This window comes from Mytilus trossulus, chromosome 11 (assembly GCF_036588685.1).
Source record: "Mytilus trossulus isolate FHL-02 chromosome 11, PNRI_Mtr1.1.1.hap1, whole genome shotgun sequence".
NCBI lineage: Eukaryota > Metazoa > Mollusca > Bivalvia > Mytilida > Mytilidae > Mytilus > Mytilus trossulus.
In genome coordinates this window covers 47,961,295-47,976,794 of record NC_086383.1, presented here as the reverse complement: position 1 = coordinate 47,976,794, position 15,500 = coordinate 47,961,295, and the positions used below count along the sequence as shown (strand labels likewise).

At 33.3% G+C, this 15,500-nt stretch overlaps 1 protein-coding gene and 1 long non-coding RNA gene across 2 annotated transcripts; both read left to right on the top strand.

Moving 5' to 3' along the window:
- Positions 1 to 3,722: 3,722 nt before the first annotated feature.
- LOC134690428 (uncharacterized) lies at positions 3,723 to 4,462 on the top strand. Its single transcript, XR_010101928.1, has 2 exons — positions 3,723 to 3,855; positions 4,085 to 4,462. It is a non-coding gene; the product is annotated as an uncharacterized LOC134690428 (long non-coding RNA).
- Positions 4,463 to 12,989: 8,527 nt separating this feature from the next.
- Positions 12,990 to 14,707, top strand: LOC134691243 (PDF receptor-like). The gene has a single exon (XM_063551626.1). It carries the CDS (start codon positions 13,311 to 13,313, stop codon positions 14,637 to 14,639), a length of 1,329 nt encoding a protein of 442 aa, XP_063407696.1. The 5' UTR covers positions 12,990 to 13,310; the 3' UTR covers positions 14,640 to 14,707.
- Positions 14,708 to 15,500: the final 793 nt, after the last annotated feature.

The window sequence follows — 15,500 nt, the reverse complement described above, 5'->3', positions numbered from 1 at the left end:
GGTCGTTGGGCTCTTAAATTACAAGACTTCGACTTTGATATCGTTCACAAACCAGGTAAAAACAATGAGGTGGCAGATGCTCTCAGCAGACGCACATATACTGAAGTGGTTGATGAACATAAAACATCGCCAGTGAAAGTGTTTGTTGCAAATGCAAATGAGTTTCTGTTAGATACAATTGAGGTTAATGCTTGTGAGACAGATCTAGAGGTAGACAATAAAGGAGACGAGGACTTGGAGAGTGTAGAGCTCGAATTATTTTATGGAGACTATACACTTCTTGCTCCTCTAGATCCTGAAGTCGTCAATAGTGAGTTATTGGACTTTCCTGCTGTAGGTCAGCTACAACAAGTTGACCCAGATTTTCAGGATATGTTTAATTACTTGCAAAATGACGTTTTACCTCAAAGTGAAAAGATTCGACAAAAAGTTCTCGCAGAATCTCAAGATTACTCGGTTTGTGATGGTGTTTTGTATAAATGGTTTCAAAGGAGGTTTAAAACGAGTCCAGATGAAAAGTACATTAAACAACTATGTCTTCCATTAGCTCTCAGACGTCATGCTTTGATAGCTTATCATGACTTGAATTATGGTGGTGCGCACTTAGGATTGGACAGGGTTTTGGCTGCTTTGAGACAAAAATATTTTTGGCCAAAAATGCACCAAACAGTCAAAGACCATGTTCTTTCTTGTGACAGGTGTCAACGAATTAAGGTTGACCATACACGCAAAAATCCACCTTTAAATCCTATGCCAGTGGTAGGTCCATTTGATCGATGGCATATGGATTTTTTAAAGCTGAGCAAGACAAACAAAGGTGAAACGTACTTGCTCGTTTTGGTTGATAGTTGTAGTAAATGGGTTGAAGCATTTGCTATGAAAACACAAGAGGCTTCTGAAGTTGCAAAGGTCTTGTTCAAAGAGGTTTTCTCTAGATTTGGCGCAGCAAGGTTTCTGGTTAGTGATCGTGGAAAAAGCTTCATGAATAACTTAGTTCTGTCGTTATGTGAGATATTTGATGTTACAAGATATCATACTAGCTCGTACCATCCTCAAACAAATGGGTTAGTAGAAAGGTGCAACTCAACTCTGATAAAGTCTTTCAGAGCATACTGTGATAAGGCTCAAAATAACTGGCCCGATAAATTACCCGGAATTTTAATGGCTTTACGCAATTCTCCTTCAACTCAATCAACTGAGTTTTCTCCCTTTCATTTGCTGTTTGGTAGAGAAATGAATCTACCTTTTGACACTTCTGTAACACCCAAACAGAATTTGTCATCAGATGCCAAGCTTCAAATGGAAGAAGTTCTATCAAATCTAAAGATCACACAAGATCTTGCCACTAAAAATATGTTAGAAAAACAGTTAAAATCTAAAGAGCGATACGACCGAAATTCAAAAATTCCACAATTTAAAGTAAGGGATTTAGTTTTACTTCGGCAACATGTGGTTCCCGTCGGTCGCTCACCGAAATTGGTAGATAAGTACAAAGGGCCTTATTACATAACTGAGTTGGGACCAAATTACACTTACAAATTAAGAATTTGCAGCACTAATAAAGAGGTAAAATCGATGATCAATGCAAAAGAAATAATCCTTTACAAGGATCCAAGAGATCATCAGGTGCAACCCAATGAGGTGGTACAAAATGAAGCTAATGATGCTGATAGAGTAAATCAGCATGATCGAGGTGATGAGAATGTGCCTCAAGCACAAAATAGGGAGAATGAAACCACTGATGGTAATGATGATCAGGTAGAAGATCATCAGTTTTATAAAGCGGAAAAACTTTTGAAGTTAAAGCGCTTACAAGGTAGACGACATTTCCTTGTAAAATGGGCGGACGGCTCAAAACCCACATGGGAACCAGAGGAATATGTTTCAGAACATTTAATCAGAGTATATTTCAGCACACATACACATACAGGAGCTAAACGAAAGAGAAAAACATGCATACGGCAAAACTAGTCACACAAAACTATTAAAGTATTATTCATTCATTGAAATAAGAGAAAAAAAAAAACATAACTAAAGCACATTAGCATATACACATTTTTTTCTTTTGCACCAGTGCTGAAGTCTTTGAATTGTTTTTATAGTGTTATTCTCGAGACTATATCTTTTAGGAACTTTAGATTGTTTTCAAAAACCATAAATTATTTATTCAAAATTGTGGTGTTTTGTTACCCTTGACAGATTTATATCTGTTGTTTAATAGTGCTAAGAGTATGCGCATGCTCATATAACAAATCATCACACATTTTTTTTTCATTTCTATATTTTAAGGTTAAAAGACACTTAGACACTTTTCACTGATGCCAGTTTTTTTTTATGGTGTTAATATTTTCTTGAATGATACAGACTGAAAGCCAAAGCATAAAGAGAAAGTGCACACGCAAAATGAACAGTGTTTTTGCGAAGAGTTACATAGAGTCATGACTAATGTTAAAATACGTTTTTTTAATCCATTTGTATATAATATGATAATTTTCTTTTATTTTTGTGGTTCAAAAGCAAAAACATTTACTGCAACACTTGTTATTTTACAGTGCAAAAGAGAGCAACACGTGCGTTTGTACCTTCTTTTATTTTTTCAAGCCGCGACGGCTTTTCCTTCCGAGACATTGGTTCTATAATTTTGAGCAAGTTTATGAAAAGAATGCTAATATTCAACTGACTATTTTATTTTGGTTAAGTTTAGTTGATATTTTTTTTCTAGCAAACGGCATGTAGAACCAAATTCAAATTTGTTAAAAAAAAAAAAATTCCGTGGATAGAACATGTGTTACAGTACTAGTCCTTATTCTGCCTCTGTGTCCATCCTATTTTACTATTAAACCACACTGTATTTATATCATTGTATTTACAAAACTTAGTAAATTGTCAAATTGTCAGATTTCACATAATACATGTCTATAATCTGCAGAGTATGAGTTTTTTTTAGAATATCTTATATATATTGGCTTGAATTCAGCAAACTCACATATTTTTTCTCGAACTAAATGGCATTTATTCAGCACCTATAAATGTGGCTCAATGAGCATACTACCTTACACAACAATAGCAGAAAACAATAGAACATTTTATTTGTGACAATGTATATATGTTTCATGAGTGTATATAGAATTGATTAACATGATTTTCTAATCTTATATGTTTATATTTGTAGTTGATGTTATGTGGCTTTGGGGTCAAAGCCAATTAAGGCAGAGGGGAGATGTTATAGATATATTTTGAAATTCCGAATTCGCAAAATAGGAAATATAACAGCTTTGCAAACTTTCTTTTATTAATTATTTTATTTTTAGAAGAAAATATATTTTACAGATGTTTGACAAATATTGATAATTATTCATTCATAAATTATACATGCTATATTTTGAATAAAAGAAAGAGTATAGGCAATTAGACCTATTGTCAAAATTACATAGATTATCGCAACATAGGTATACGAAAATCAATAATTTAGATTAAAGTGCCAGCTTGGTTGACAAGACAAAATTGAGTGACCAATTAAAATGTTGTGGTCAGTTATGAAATTATGTAACGGGAATTTTCATTGGTAAAACCATGGAAGTATTATATTGGTCACAAAGGGCTATTAACGATAACATACTAATTAGTCAGTTTCCATATCTTTTCTACAGAGCTCCCCGGGTTATAAATAAGTGCTAATAAGTCGTTGTAGTTCCTGTCAATATAATACTTCCATGGTAAAACGAAGGAAACCTGGGATCTCTAAGCACGTGAGCAACGACCTTTTTAAGCTAGTGTTTTGGGCTATTCGTCAGTTGCCATGAGATCTCAGTTGTAATAAAATATAGTTATTTTGGAATTCTTCGTTTTTACCAGGTAATTCATATTTAATATTTTAAAGCATTCTTTTTATGAAAATTACATTTCACATTTACTTTTAATTAAGTTTTATTTATTTAGTTCTATTAATTTAAAATGAGCGTTTTGAGTTTATTACATTACGATTAAATAGATGATTTTTTAAGTGAAATATACAGTAAACATAAATTCCGTAAATGTTATTTATTTCATTAATTTTCATTATTACATGCAAATTTGTTTACAGGAGATTTGTGAATTCGACACGGCATAATTTATTCGTAGTAAAGTTTAATTCTGTTATTTGGTTATATTTAATATTCAACGAAGTTTAGAGAAATCTTTGTTTGTCACTTTGGTTTACCTTGACAACGCAACAGAACATAGAGAAAATATATTTGTTGTTTCGTGTATAATGAAATCGTACCAATGCAGGATTGATCTCCAGAACAGAATATTTGCGTATTACGTTAAACAAAAGAAACATTTAATATATTCCAGCTTGACATTATCTATGTATGATGAACTATAAATATTGTGAAATATATTGTATGCATTTATTTGAAATTGTATTATAACAGTTGCCATGAGATCTCAGTTGTAATAAAATATAGTTATTTTGGAATTCTTCGTTTTTACCAGGCCAGCTAAAGTCCAGACGACATAGGCTGAAAGTCAAGTACGACAGATACACGCATTGTCTATCAAATCTTCTTATTATTTATATATATATGAAAAACATCATTAAGTAATGATCTTACATGTAAATGGTCAGAATTACGTCTGACAAGATAAACATAATGTAACGCTGCCGCCAACATAGAAACAGACCATGTAGACGCCAAGATAGTTGTGCAACATTTGATAACAAGTTTGACTTAACGAATCTTTCTTCAAAGAATATCCAATCTTGTGATTTACGTGAGGGATTTCTACATGAAGTGGTTATTATCACTCGGTAAAGATACATTGATGTAACAAGTGTATGAACTCTACGTAAGGAATGTTTACGATTCTCAAGACGCTTTCTGGATGGTTTAATTCTGCTTCAATCTCTCTAGGAGGCAAAAAAGAAAACAACAAACACATAAATAACAATAACAAATGCACAGCAGTAAACATCATAACGAAATAAATATAAAGATATAAAGATATATATTCATTGATTTTCTAAGTTCAATTTAAAACAATTCATTATTTTTTACATTTCTTGTTTATGCTTTCTTTAAATAATTATGATTCAAAAGAATAACGCTTAAGGTTATAGCAAAAGGGTTAAAAAAAATAAGCAATCCAGCTTATTTTATTTACCAAGTTTACTACGTTGTCATGAATATTCCAGATAACAATTTATTACCTAGTAATATAATTTATGATGAGCATTTATAAGACATTTTATACATCTGCTGAAGATGTTATATATGTTTGCCTGTAATTGACACAAAGGTTTAAATAAACTAGAGGCTCTTAAGAGCCTGTATCGCTCACCTGATTCTACTTGGGTTTTTGAAATCATATTAATAAAATATAAAATATGGCTAAAAGTAACAACACAACCTCATAAGGTAAGTAACATTCAGGCTATGTTTGATATCATTCAAAAGTCCCCCACTGGCGGTCATCTTTAAAGATGGATCTGCTACAAATTAACAACACTTGGTCAGCCCCTCATAAGGAACATTCATGCTATGTTTTGTATTATTCCAGTCAGTGGTTCTCTAAAAGAAGTCATTTGAATGCATTTCCCATAGGGTCCTATGTTAAACTAAGTCCCCCTGGTGGCGGCCATCTTGGATGTTGGATCGGCTACAAAGTAACAACACTGTGTCAGCACCTCACAAGGAACATTCATGCCACGTTTGGTTTCATTCCCTTCAGTGGTTCTCTAAAAGAAGTCATGTGTATGAATTTCCCATAGGGTCCTATGTTAAACTAAGTCCCCCTGCTGGCGGCCATCTTGGATGATGGATCGGCTACAAAGTAACAACACTTGGTCAGCACCTCATAAGGAACATTCATGCCATGTTTGATTTCATTCCATTCAGTGGTTCTCTAGAAAAAGTTCAAAATGTAAAAAGTTAACGACGACGACGCCATGTGAGCTAAAAATGAACGGCATGAAAACGAATGATTGTCCGTTAGTGTTTTATGTTAAAGCAAGACATAAAAATGTTACATCATTGCAAGGCGAAGAACAGTTTTACATGAAATGAAAATAAATAAAAAAGAAAGTATTCGAGAAGCAAACTAGGAACCAATATTGACTGCCCTGTCTTATAGAAACACACGGAGTATATTTTGATACATTGAGGATAAATGGACATGGGAACATTCCTTTTGTATGTGTTTTACTGATATATCAGTGAATTCAACGTTTCAAAATGTATTTGCACTTTTGACTTGAGATACGTTTTAGAACTTTAATATGCCTATTCTCTAAAACATGTTCTAGTGAGTGGGCAGTAATTATCACAAACAATTCATTTGTTGTTTCTTTTGTTTTCTTTTTATCATTTATTTCACTAGTATCAACATTATACGCCTTATTATCAAAATTCTTTTGACACCATGCACCACTTTAATCTTGCCAATTCGATAATAAACGAAATCAAAAGAAGGGGTCAGCAAGTTATCGTTTATAAATTTCTGTACCATTCAGTAAATATTTCAGGCGCGAAAGAATATGATTTATTGCCATTATGTAGATATATAATTAAATCCGATAGATACGGCTGCACATCATTCACAAAGACGCCGATAATGCAGGATGAAAGGGTAAAATATAACGGAACAATCATATCAAATATGACGGACATACAAGTATACATGAACGAGGGTGTTAAACGTAAAGATCTTTTTATGTGTAAATCCCATACTAGTACTTTCCTTTCCTTTATTTTTTTAACAAAAAGATATAAAAAAAATATACGTTTGCTAGAAGAAAGTCTTGGATAAAGTACTAACTCTTCATGCTTACTATTACCTACTAAACTAGCACACATTCCAAATCCTACTCACCGGTTCAGCCTAGGACAAAGCAGAGTTCATATCCATTTCATATATATAGAGATCTCAAAAGAGCCACGTGCACGACTACGATAGGAAAAAATGTCTCAACGATTAGAAAATGGTTCAACTATTATGCGCAAATGATTGAACGATGGACAAATGTCATCAAACATCGATGACCAAATGCCATCAACCATCGATGGCCAAATGTCACCAACCATCGATGAACAAATGTCACCAACCATCAATGTACAAATGTCACAAACCGTCGATGGACAAATGTCACCAAACATCACTGGACCAACTATCGATAAACAAATGTCTCATCTATCGATGTACAGATGTTACCAACCATCGACGGACAAATGTCTCAGCTATCGATGTACAAATGTCTCAACTATCGATGTACAAATGTCTCAACTATCGATGTTCTAATGTCTCAACTATCGATATACAGATGCCTAAACTATCGATGTACAAATGTCTCAACTATCGATGTACAAATGTCTCAACTATCGATGTACAAATGTCTCAACTATCGATGTGCCAATGTCTCAACTATCGATGGACAAATGCTTCAACTATCGATGTGCAAATGTCTCAACTATCGATGGACAAATGTCTCAACTATCGATGTACAGATGTCTTAGCGATTGGAAACTGCCTCAGCGATGCACACATACCTCAATGATCAGACATCTGAAATCAATATTTCTTACCTGTTCTCATATACGGGCATCTTAAATAGATCACAAGGACTCAGTGTTTGAAAAAAGAAAGAAGAAGTTTTATATCAAATTTTATGCAAGTACTGTTTCATCTTTAGCCATGGCGTAATCAGTTTATTTTCGATCTATGAGTTAGACTGTCCACTGGTTTCTTTCGCCCCTCTTTTGTATAAGTTTTATGCCTGTAAGTTTTACAAGTACTGATTCTGGTTAATTATCTGTTGTCTGGGATGAATTTTTATTGAAATTTAGACTACAAATATGGTTACCTATTCATGTCTATACATACAGGAAATGTTGTTTACTGAAAATGTAACCGTACAAAGGTTGTGACAAGTCAACAGTTCTTTTATTTACAATCAAATATTAATAATGCTCGATGAACTTTGAATCCTTTTAGGAAGTCTATAGGCACCTCACACTTTCAATCATTCATTCTAAAGACAGACAAGATCTTTCTAATGGTCACCTTCTCATACTCAGCTGTGCACTATCTATTATCATGTTCTTTTCATGTCATGTATGCAGAAAACACTTTATCAAATATTTTACAGCTGATAAAAGATATATACCTTAATTATTGCTTTAAATTATGACGGTCTGGTTTGTACGAACCATTTTGTTTTGGACGGGTGTAAATTTGGTAGGAATAATGTATAATTAGATGCTTTGTGTGTACAATGGTAAAATATTTTAGAAAATCCTTGACGATGTGTATTAGAAGATACAAAATAATACAGTGCGTACCGGTCACGTTCGCTGGTTTGATAATGACGATAGGCTAGCCATGTAACACTAAATACCAATATTGACTGGTTATAAGGGTAGTAGCAAGTCTGCTGTCCTTGAGATACCAACGATACTCGAGGAGAAGCCGAGGGCAATAGTTAGTATCAAAAAGACAGCAAACGTGCCGCATAACACTCATAACCAGTGATTTCAGTGTTTTATTATACAGAACAAAAAAAATCTAAAAAGATGACATGAATTTTCATACACAACAAGGAAAAAAAGATAGCGAAACAAAAAATTATTTTATTTATTTAAAAAAGTTAAAACTAAAGAAATACATAGATACCAAGGGATATCAAAATTGTTGATGAAAAACCAGCATTTATGTAAAACAAAAACAAATACATACATTTGAAATAGATAGTTGGTTAAACTTTTATAATTGAATTAAAACCTCAAGATTGTACAGTAATAATCCAAAACCGAAAACACCTTCTCTATGATTAACTGCATGTTAACTTATATAAGCCGAAAACCAAGAAAAGAATGAATAAAGGGATATATCATAGTCCCGAGATCATAGTAACGACAAGCATTTGTATAGTAAGACTACAAATCCTTGGTAACGACGATAAACTTTTGTTTTATTTTATTTAAATCATTTTTCTTAGACACATGATCTTTTTATTATAAGTTGTTATTGGCTTTAAATCAGCTGCATTGTAAATAACTTCGAGTACTCTCAGATATGCGCTTAGTTTCTTTTTGATATTGGGATAAATAAGTACCCGGCCACGCCACTCTGTTATATTTGTATTCATTTTAGGGGTTTAGTCTTTTCAACTGTTTTTTGTCGAGCCTGCGACTTTTGTCGCAGAAAGCTCGACATAGGGATAGTGATCCAGCAGCGGCGGCGGTATTAGCTCACTTCTTAAAAGCTTATTATTTTAGAAGGTGGGAGACCTGGTTGCTTCATACTTTGTATGTGGATGCCTCATGTTACGAAGTTTCCGTCAGTCACATGTCCAATGTCCTTGACCTCATTTTCATGGTTCAGTGACTACTTGAAAAAAAAGTTAAGATTTTTTGTAATGTTAAATTCTCTCTTATTATAAGTAATAGGATAGCTATATTTGGTATGTGCGTACCTTGTAAGGTCCTCTTGCCCGTCATACAGTTTTCACTTGACCGCGACCTCATTTCATGGATCAGTGAACAAGGTTAAGTTTTGGTGATCAAGTCCATATCTGAGATACCATAAGCAATAGGCCTAGTATATTCGGTGTATGGAAGCACTGTAAGGCGTACATGTCCAACTGGCAGGTGTCATCTGACCTTGACCTCATTTTCATGGTTCAGTGGTTATAGTTAAAATTTTGTGTTTTGGTCTGTTTTTCTTATACTGTATGCAATAGGTCTTCTATATTTTGTGTATGGAATGGTTGTAAGGTGTATGGGTCTACCTGGCAGGTGTCATATGACCTTGACCTCATTTTCATGGTTCAGTGGTCAAAGTTAAGTTTTTGAGTTTTGGCCTTTTTTTCTAATACGATATGCAATGGGTCAACTATATTTGTTGTATGGAAATATTTTATGATCTACATGTCAGTCGCGCATGTTTTATTTGACCTTGACCTCATTTTTTACGGTTCATTGCTCAGTGTTAAGCTTTTGTGTTTTGGTCTGTTTTTCTTAAACTATAAGCAATAAGTCAATTTTATTTGTTGTATGGAAGAATTGTTAGCTGTACATGCCTACCTGGCATGTTTTTTTCCCCTTGACCTCATTCTCATGGTTCAAAGGTCAATGTTTAGTTTTCTTGGTTGATGTTAAGTTTATGTGACAGTTGTAAAAAAAGCTTTATTATTAGGACTATTAACATAATATCAATGATTAGTAAAGAAGGCGAGACATTTCAGTGTGTGCGCTCTTGTTATACATGTAGGTAGTTTTCATGGTGAATTGTTAAAAACTATCCCAGATAAGGGGGGCTTGTTAGAATCCCGCTCACATGTATAACCCTGCAACATTTTGTATGTATGTGCCTCTCACATGTCAGGAACCTGTGTTACATTTATTTTTGTTTCGCTGGTTTTTGTTCATGATCATTAATTAGGCCGTTATAGTTTTCTAGTTTAAATTGTTTTACATATGTGATATCGAAACTATGCGGTATTGACCTTTAAATACTCTTTGTTGAAGGCCATACGGTGTCCTATGGCTGTTAAATTATGTGGCTTTTGGTCTCTTGTGAAGGGTTGTCTCATTAGGAATTATACCACATCTTCTTTTTTATATTCACAATTAAAACTGCCCCAGTCAGAATTTCAGAAATAGCTGTACAGAACACTACAAAACGTCTATCAAATTAGCACGAAACTTTGTATCCTATCTGATTTATTACACCACAGACAAGGCGTTGGACATGTGAAAAGAGCAACTCGTTCAGGTCTGTTGACAGGATATGACAGCTTTATTTATAATAAAAAGATATATTGACAAAAATGATGAAAAGATAAGGTTGTGCGATGAGAATTTAATCTATATCTAACACTATTTAGTCCATAAATTAGAGTGAAATGAATACCAGTGTTAACAGATGCAAAAATATGTAAGGAAATACTAGAACTGTCTGATGATGCCATTAAATCTTTGATGAAGACTGCCAAGAAGAGACCACGATCAAACCATGGAACACCAACTAAACTGAGAAAGTCAAAGTGTAGACCAAAGATGTCTACTCCAAGGTATATTATTGTAATTGTTTATTGATCACCATACTATGTTTAACTCTAATTTCAGTATATATTCAAATATAATAAATTAGCATTCCTTTCCCTTTCAACATGCTTAAATTATCAAAAAAAGAGGTTACTAATTGTTTTATTTTTATTGTATAAATTTGCTATAGTTATAGTTTAAGACCCTTGATTTTTTTTAATTGAATTGTTTATAATTAAGGTAAAAAATAAAATAAATAATAAAGAAGAACACAGGAATTAACAGCATAATAAACCATTTAAGATGCACATAGTATTAAATGCAATAGATTTATTTAGATAATTAAAGAATCGTCAGTGATGCTTGATGCCAATTAAAAAAAATTGAAATAATTAGGACTTGTATAACAAATCATTTTCTGTATATTTAGAATTCATATTTTCAAATGTTTTATATTTATTTTTCAGGAAAGATAAACAGAAAAAATTTGATGACATGACAGAAGACTAATGCACTGCTTGGATATGAAAAACAATAATTTTTATGTGTACATTCCTTGATGTTTGGATTATATTTCATTATTTATAACTCAGTGACTGTAAACATGTGTTAAATATCAGTTTCTGTTGATGAAGATTATGTGGCTACAACCCTTGACATTTTTAGAGGATTATAATTGTTTATTGTTTAGATAACAGTAACTTCTACACAGGTGGTCAATAAGTACTTGTCCCTTAGTCTCTAAACTGAATAGGGGAGGGTTTACTAACTTTCTCATGATATTATATGTTTTGATGTAACTCTTGATATTTGAGGTGCAAAAGAATCACGAAAGCTGATAAAATTAGCATCGAACTCAAATCACATTTACATAAAATTATACGTGTACACTAAATGCGATGCAATGAACAGGTTAATAATAAAAGTAATAACCACAAGACGTGACAAAGTACTATCATTTCTTCATGCATTTGAATTATTATGTTATGTTTCTTTAATCACTCTGTAATGTTTATGTCATGTTGTAATTAATGCTATGCTCTTAATGGGCCCTTTAATTTTGGAAAATAAAAAATATTGTATTATAGTCTATATTATCAGTTGATTGATATGATTTTAATAGGAAAATAAAATGTTTTATTCTTATTTTTTAAATATAACAATGAGTTATGTCAAAACAAAACAAAAACATATACATAAATACACAAACTATATATAGAAAAGAAATACTTAAACATGCAATCATCATTGGCGGATCCAGGAAAGGGGGGCCGGGGGTTGGACCCCCCTTTTTTTTGGCAATCAATGAATTTGAATGGAGACATATAGTTGGACCCTCCCTTTTGTCCTGGGTTGGGAACCCCCTTTTTAAAACGGCTGGATCCACCCCTGAATCATAGTCGTTTTATGATACCTTCATTAAGTCAGTTTGTTGTATGATTTGTGTGTTCAGGAACCGTTTAACTTAAGTGGTAGTCGGCTAGTATGTAAACAAATTAACCAATTAACAATATCAACAACATTTAAAGTTTAAAAATTTATACAAAACAAGGTAAACATACGAAAGTTTAAATAAAAACCACGATATCTCTAAAAGGTTCAGCAGCATAATTTGTTCAAAGAGGGACAGTCAAACTCATAAATCGAAAATAAACCATGTAAACTGACAACGTAATTGCGAAAAATGAAAAAGACAAACAAACATACAATAGTACACATGACACAACGTAGAAAACTAACGAATAAGCCACACGCACTCCAACTTAACCGTCCGGCGCTCTACAACAACCTCTTGTTAACTTGGGTGATCTTGCAATAGAATATATGATAACCTTCAATGTATATGTCACTGTAACGCCTGCTATCCTGTCACGTGTTGATTTTATAACGACATCGGTCAATTAATGCTAATTTCTAATCACAAAAACTTTAACCCTTTTGATTGATAGTGAAATAAACAAACCACCAGGAACTCTGCGCTGTCATTAATTATCGTTGTTTCAACTTTTATCCAGAGATCAAATTCTCTCTGCTAATCGGAGTTTGATAATTTTCCACTTTAGCCACGCCTCTCGTAATGAAACATTTTCATAACGTTCAACATCACATGCTGAGTTAGTTCAAAGTTATGCAAGGAATAGAGCAGAGGGTGGAAAAATTAATTAAATATTTATAAAACGTAAAGTCTATTCAAACATTATCAATATGAAAGACATTTTGAATTATTTTGGATTTAGCATTTGTTTGGTTTTCAAAGAATAAATTGTAACTTTGCAGAGGACAATGGTAAAATTCGAAAAATTTCCTTCTACCTTGATGGAATGTCTTGATAGCCAGGGAGATGCTCTGACCGTTCCGAGTAATTTATTCTGTAATGCAACATGGGATACAATATTGTGTTGGCCTCCAACTTTAATTGGATCAATTACAAAACTTCCATGTCCTGGAAAACATGAAACTGGATTGGAAAGACAGTCATATGCGTCCAAAGAGTGCGGACTTGATGGGAACTGGATCGGAATACACCCTGGGAAAGAAACATTTCCGGAAGAATTTGAACCCGGCTGGACAAATTACAGTGAGTGCATTGGTGTCATTTACGAAACTGTGAAAAATACGTCAGACAATATCATGAACGTTTCTGAGAGCGCATCAGTTAGCGTCGGCGCATTGTCTATACCACATAACGGAGCCGATATTTTTGGAGCTGCGCTTTTAGTACTTTCTTTGATATTGATTTTGGCTTCCCTTGGAATTACATGTTGTAACAATGCAATTCAATCGACAAGAACAAGATTTTATAGAAATCTGTTCGCAGCCTTTATTTTCCACGACGTTCTGGAATTGATCGTGCGAATTGGTCGTGTTTTCCACTCTGACGCCATAATTCGAGACATTGAAACTTGTGTGTCGTTTGGTGTTTTGTTGACACTATTGTCTACTGCAATTTTCTCCTGGTTTTTGATGATAGGTATTTCGTTTATGTTGACGTTTAAAGGTGTTGTTGTTGAAAACCGGATGTACTATGTCATGTGCTTGCTGGGATGGTTTATGCCAACTGTCGTGACTATAACCTGGTTAAGTGTCACTGTTCTTGGTGGGAATTTGTCATGCTGGGATGGAGAACTTTACATCGCACGAATGACATCAAGTTTTTGGATCATACAAGGATCAATCGTTATATTTCTGTTATTTACGTGGTTGTGCATTCTGAGCTTTCTATTGAGGTACAAAGAGTGGGAAATGCAAAGAAAGTACAGTGAAAACAAAGATCTTGCAGTTGAACTAACTAACATCAAACAAAGTGGATACAAAATGTTTGCAACTATGTGTTTTATGACCGGGGCATACATTATTTATTTGTCGTGTTCCCAATCACCGTTGACAGAATCACTGTCGTACTTGTTGGTGTTGGTTATGTTTTCCCGCGGAATAATTGTTGCCGTTTTCATGTGTTTCCTTGAAGAACAATGCAAATGCTGGGATGGTATGTACGCGGTTGAAGGAAGTACTACTACAGACAGTGAAAGTCTGAGCTCCAGAAACAGTAGCCATCCCAGTCATTACGGCCACCATACCGTTTTGCCTAACCATGGTATAATATCTATGTAACTTTTGCTTCAAAAGCGTTGTAATTAAATCTAGCTATTGTAAATAAAATTTCAGAATATTTCTGTATTCTCATACATGTCTTTTCTCTAAAGAACATTTCTTTTTATTAGTTTTACTGTTAAAGGAAATTTAGGAGTAAAAAGTTAATATTTTGTATGTGTACACAAAGAGTTACATACATAGCTTTTCTAGTATGAAGGTATTAAAGAAAAGAAAAAGTTTCAACCTTAACTCATATTGTAAAACTACTGTTTCATCACCACAGATTTATGTATTTGCCTTTATATTATTATTAAGCTCACAAGAAAGTAATCGCTGGAAATGTTACAGGCAGGACAAAAATGATTATTTCAAATAAATTAAAATACTCTCTTTACCATTCTTAACTTGTGGTCTCCCCCCCCTAAAAAAACCACACTATACATTTTATAATTACTTGAATGGACATATAGGTATTACATGCACTATTCAACGTGAAAGGCCCAATTTTATATGTTCAAATTCTTTTCAGTTTTCTTTATGGGTAGGAAAAAGAAGCGAGCAACTGAGTTGAATACTTTTTCACTAAAAAATGTTGTCCAGTTTTTATCAAAATGAAAATATACCATAACCAAGAATTTGTATAGTTTTACTGGAAAAGAAATCTTGATCATAACTTGTTAAATTGATAACCATCATATGCACCATTTTGAAATAATTTTTATTAATGACATTATCAATAAATCTGTTAGTACTTCTTTCTATGTAATAACTTTCCGGAAATTATAAATCTTATTGCTTTACTGAAAGTTTTACCTTTCCCAATCTGCTGTAAGTCCAGTTAATCATAAATTTATCATGATTGATTGTTGTGGTGGTCAT

What these genes read in the sequence shown, in the direction of transcription:
- LOC134691243 (XM_063551626.1), top strand. Translation starts at nt 13,311, where the DNA reads ATGGTAAAATTCGAAAAATTTCCTTCTACCTTGATGGAATGTCTTGAT.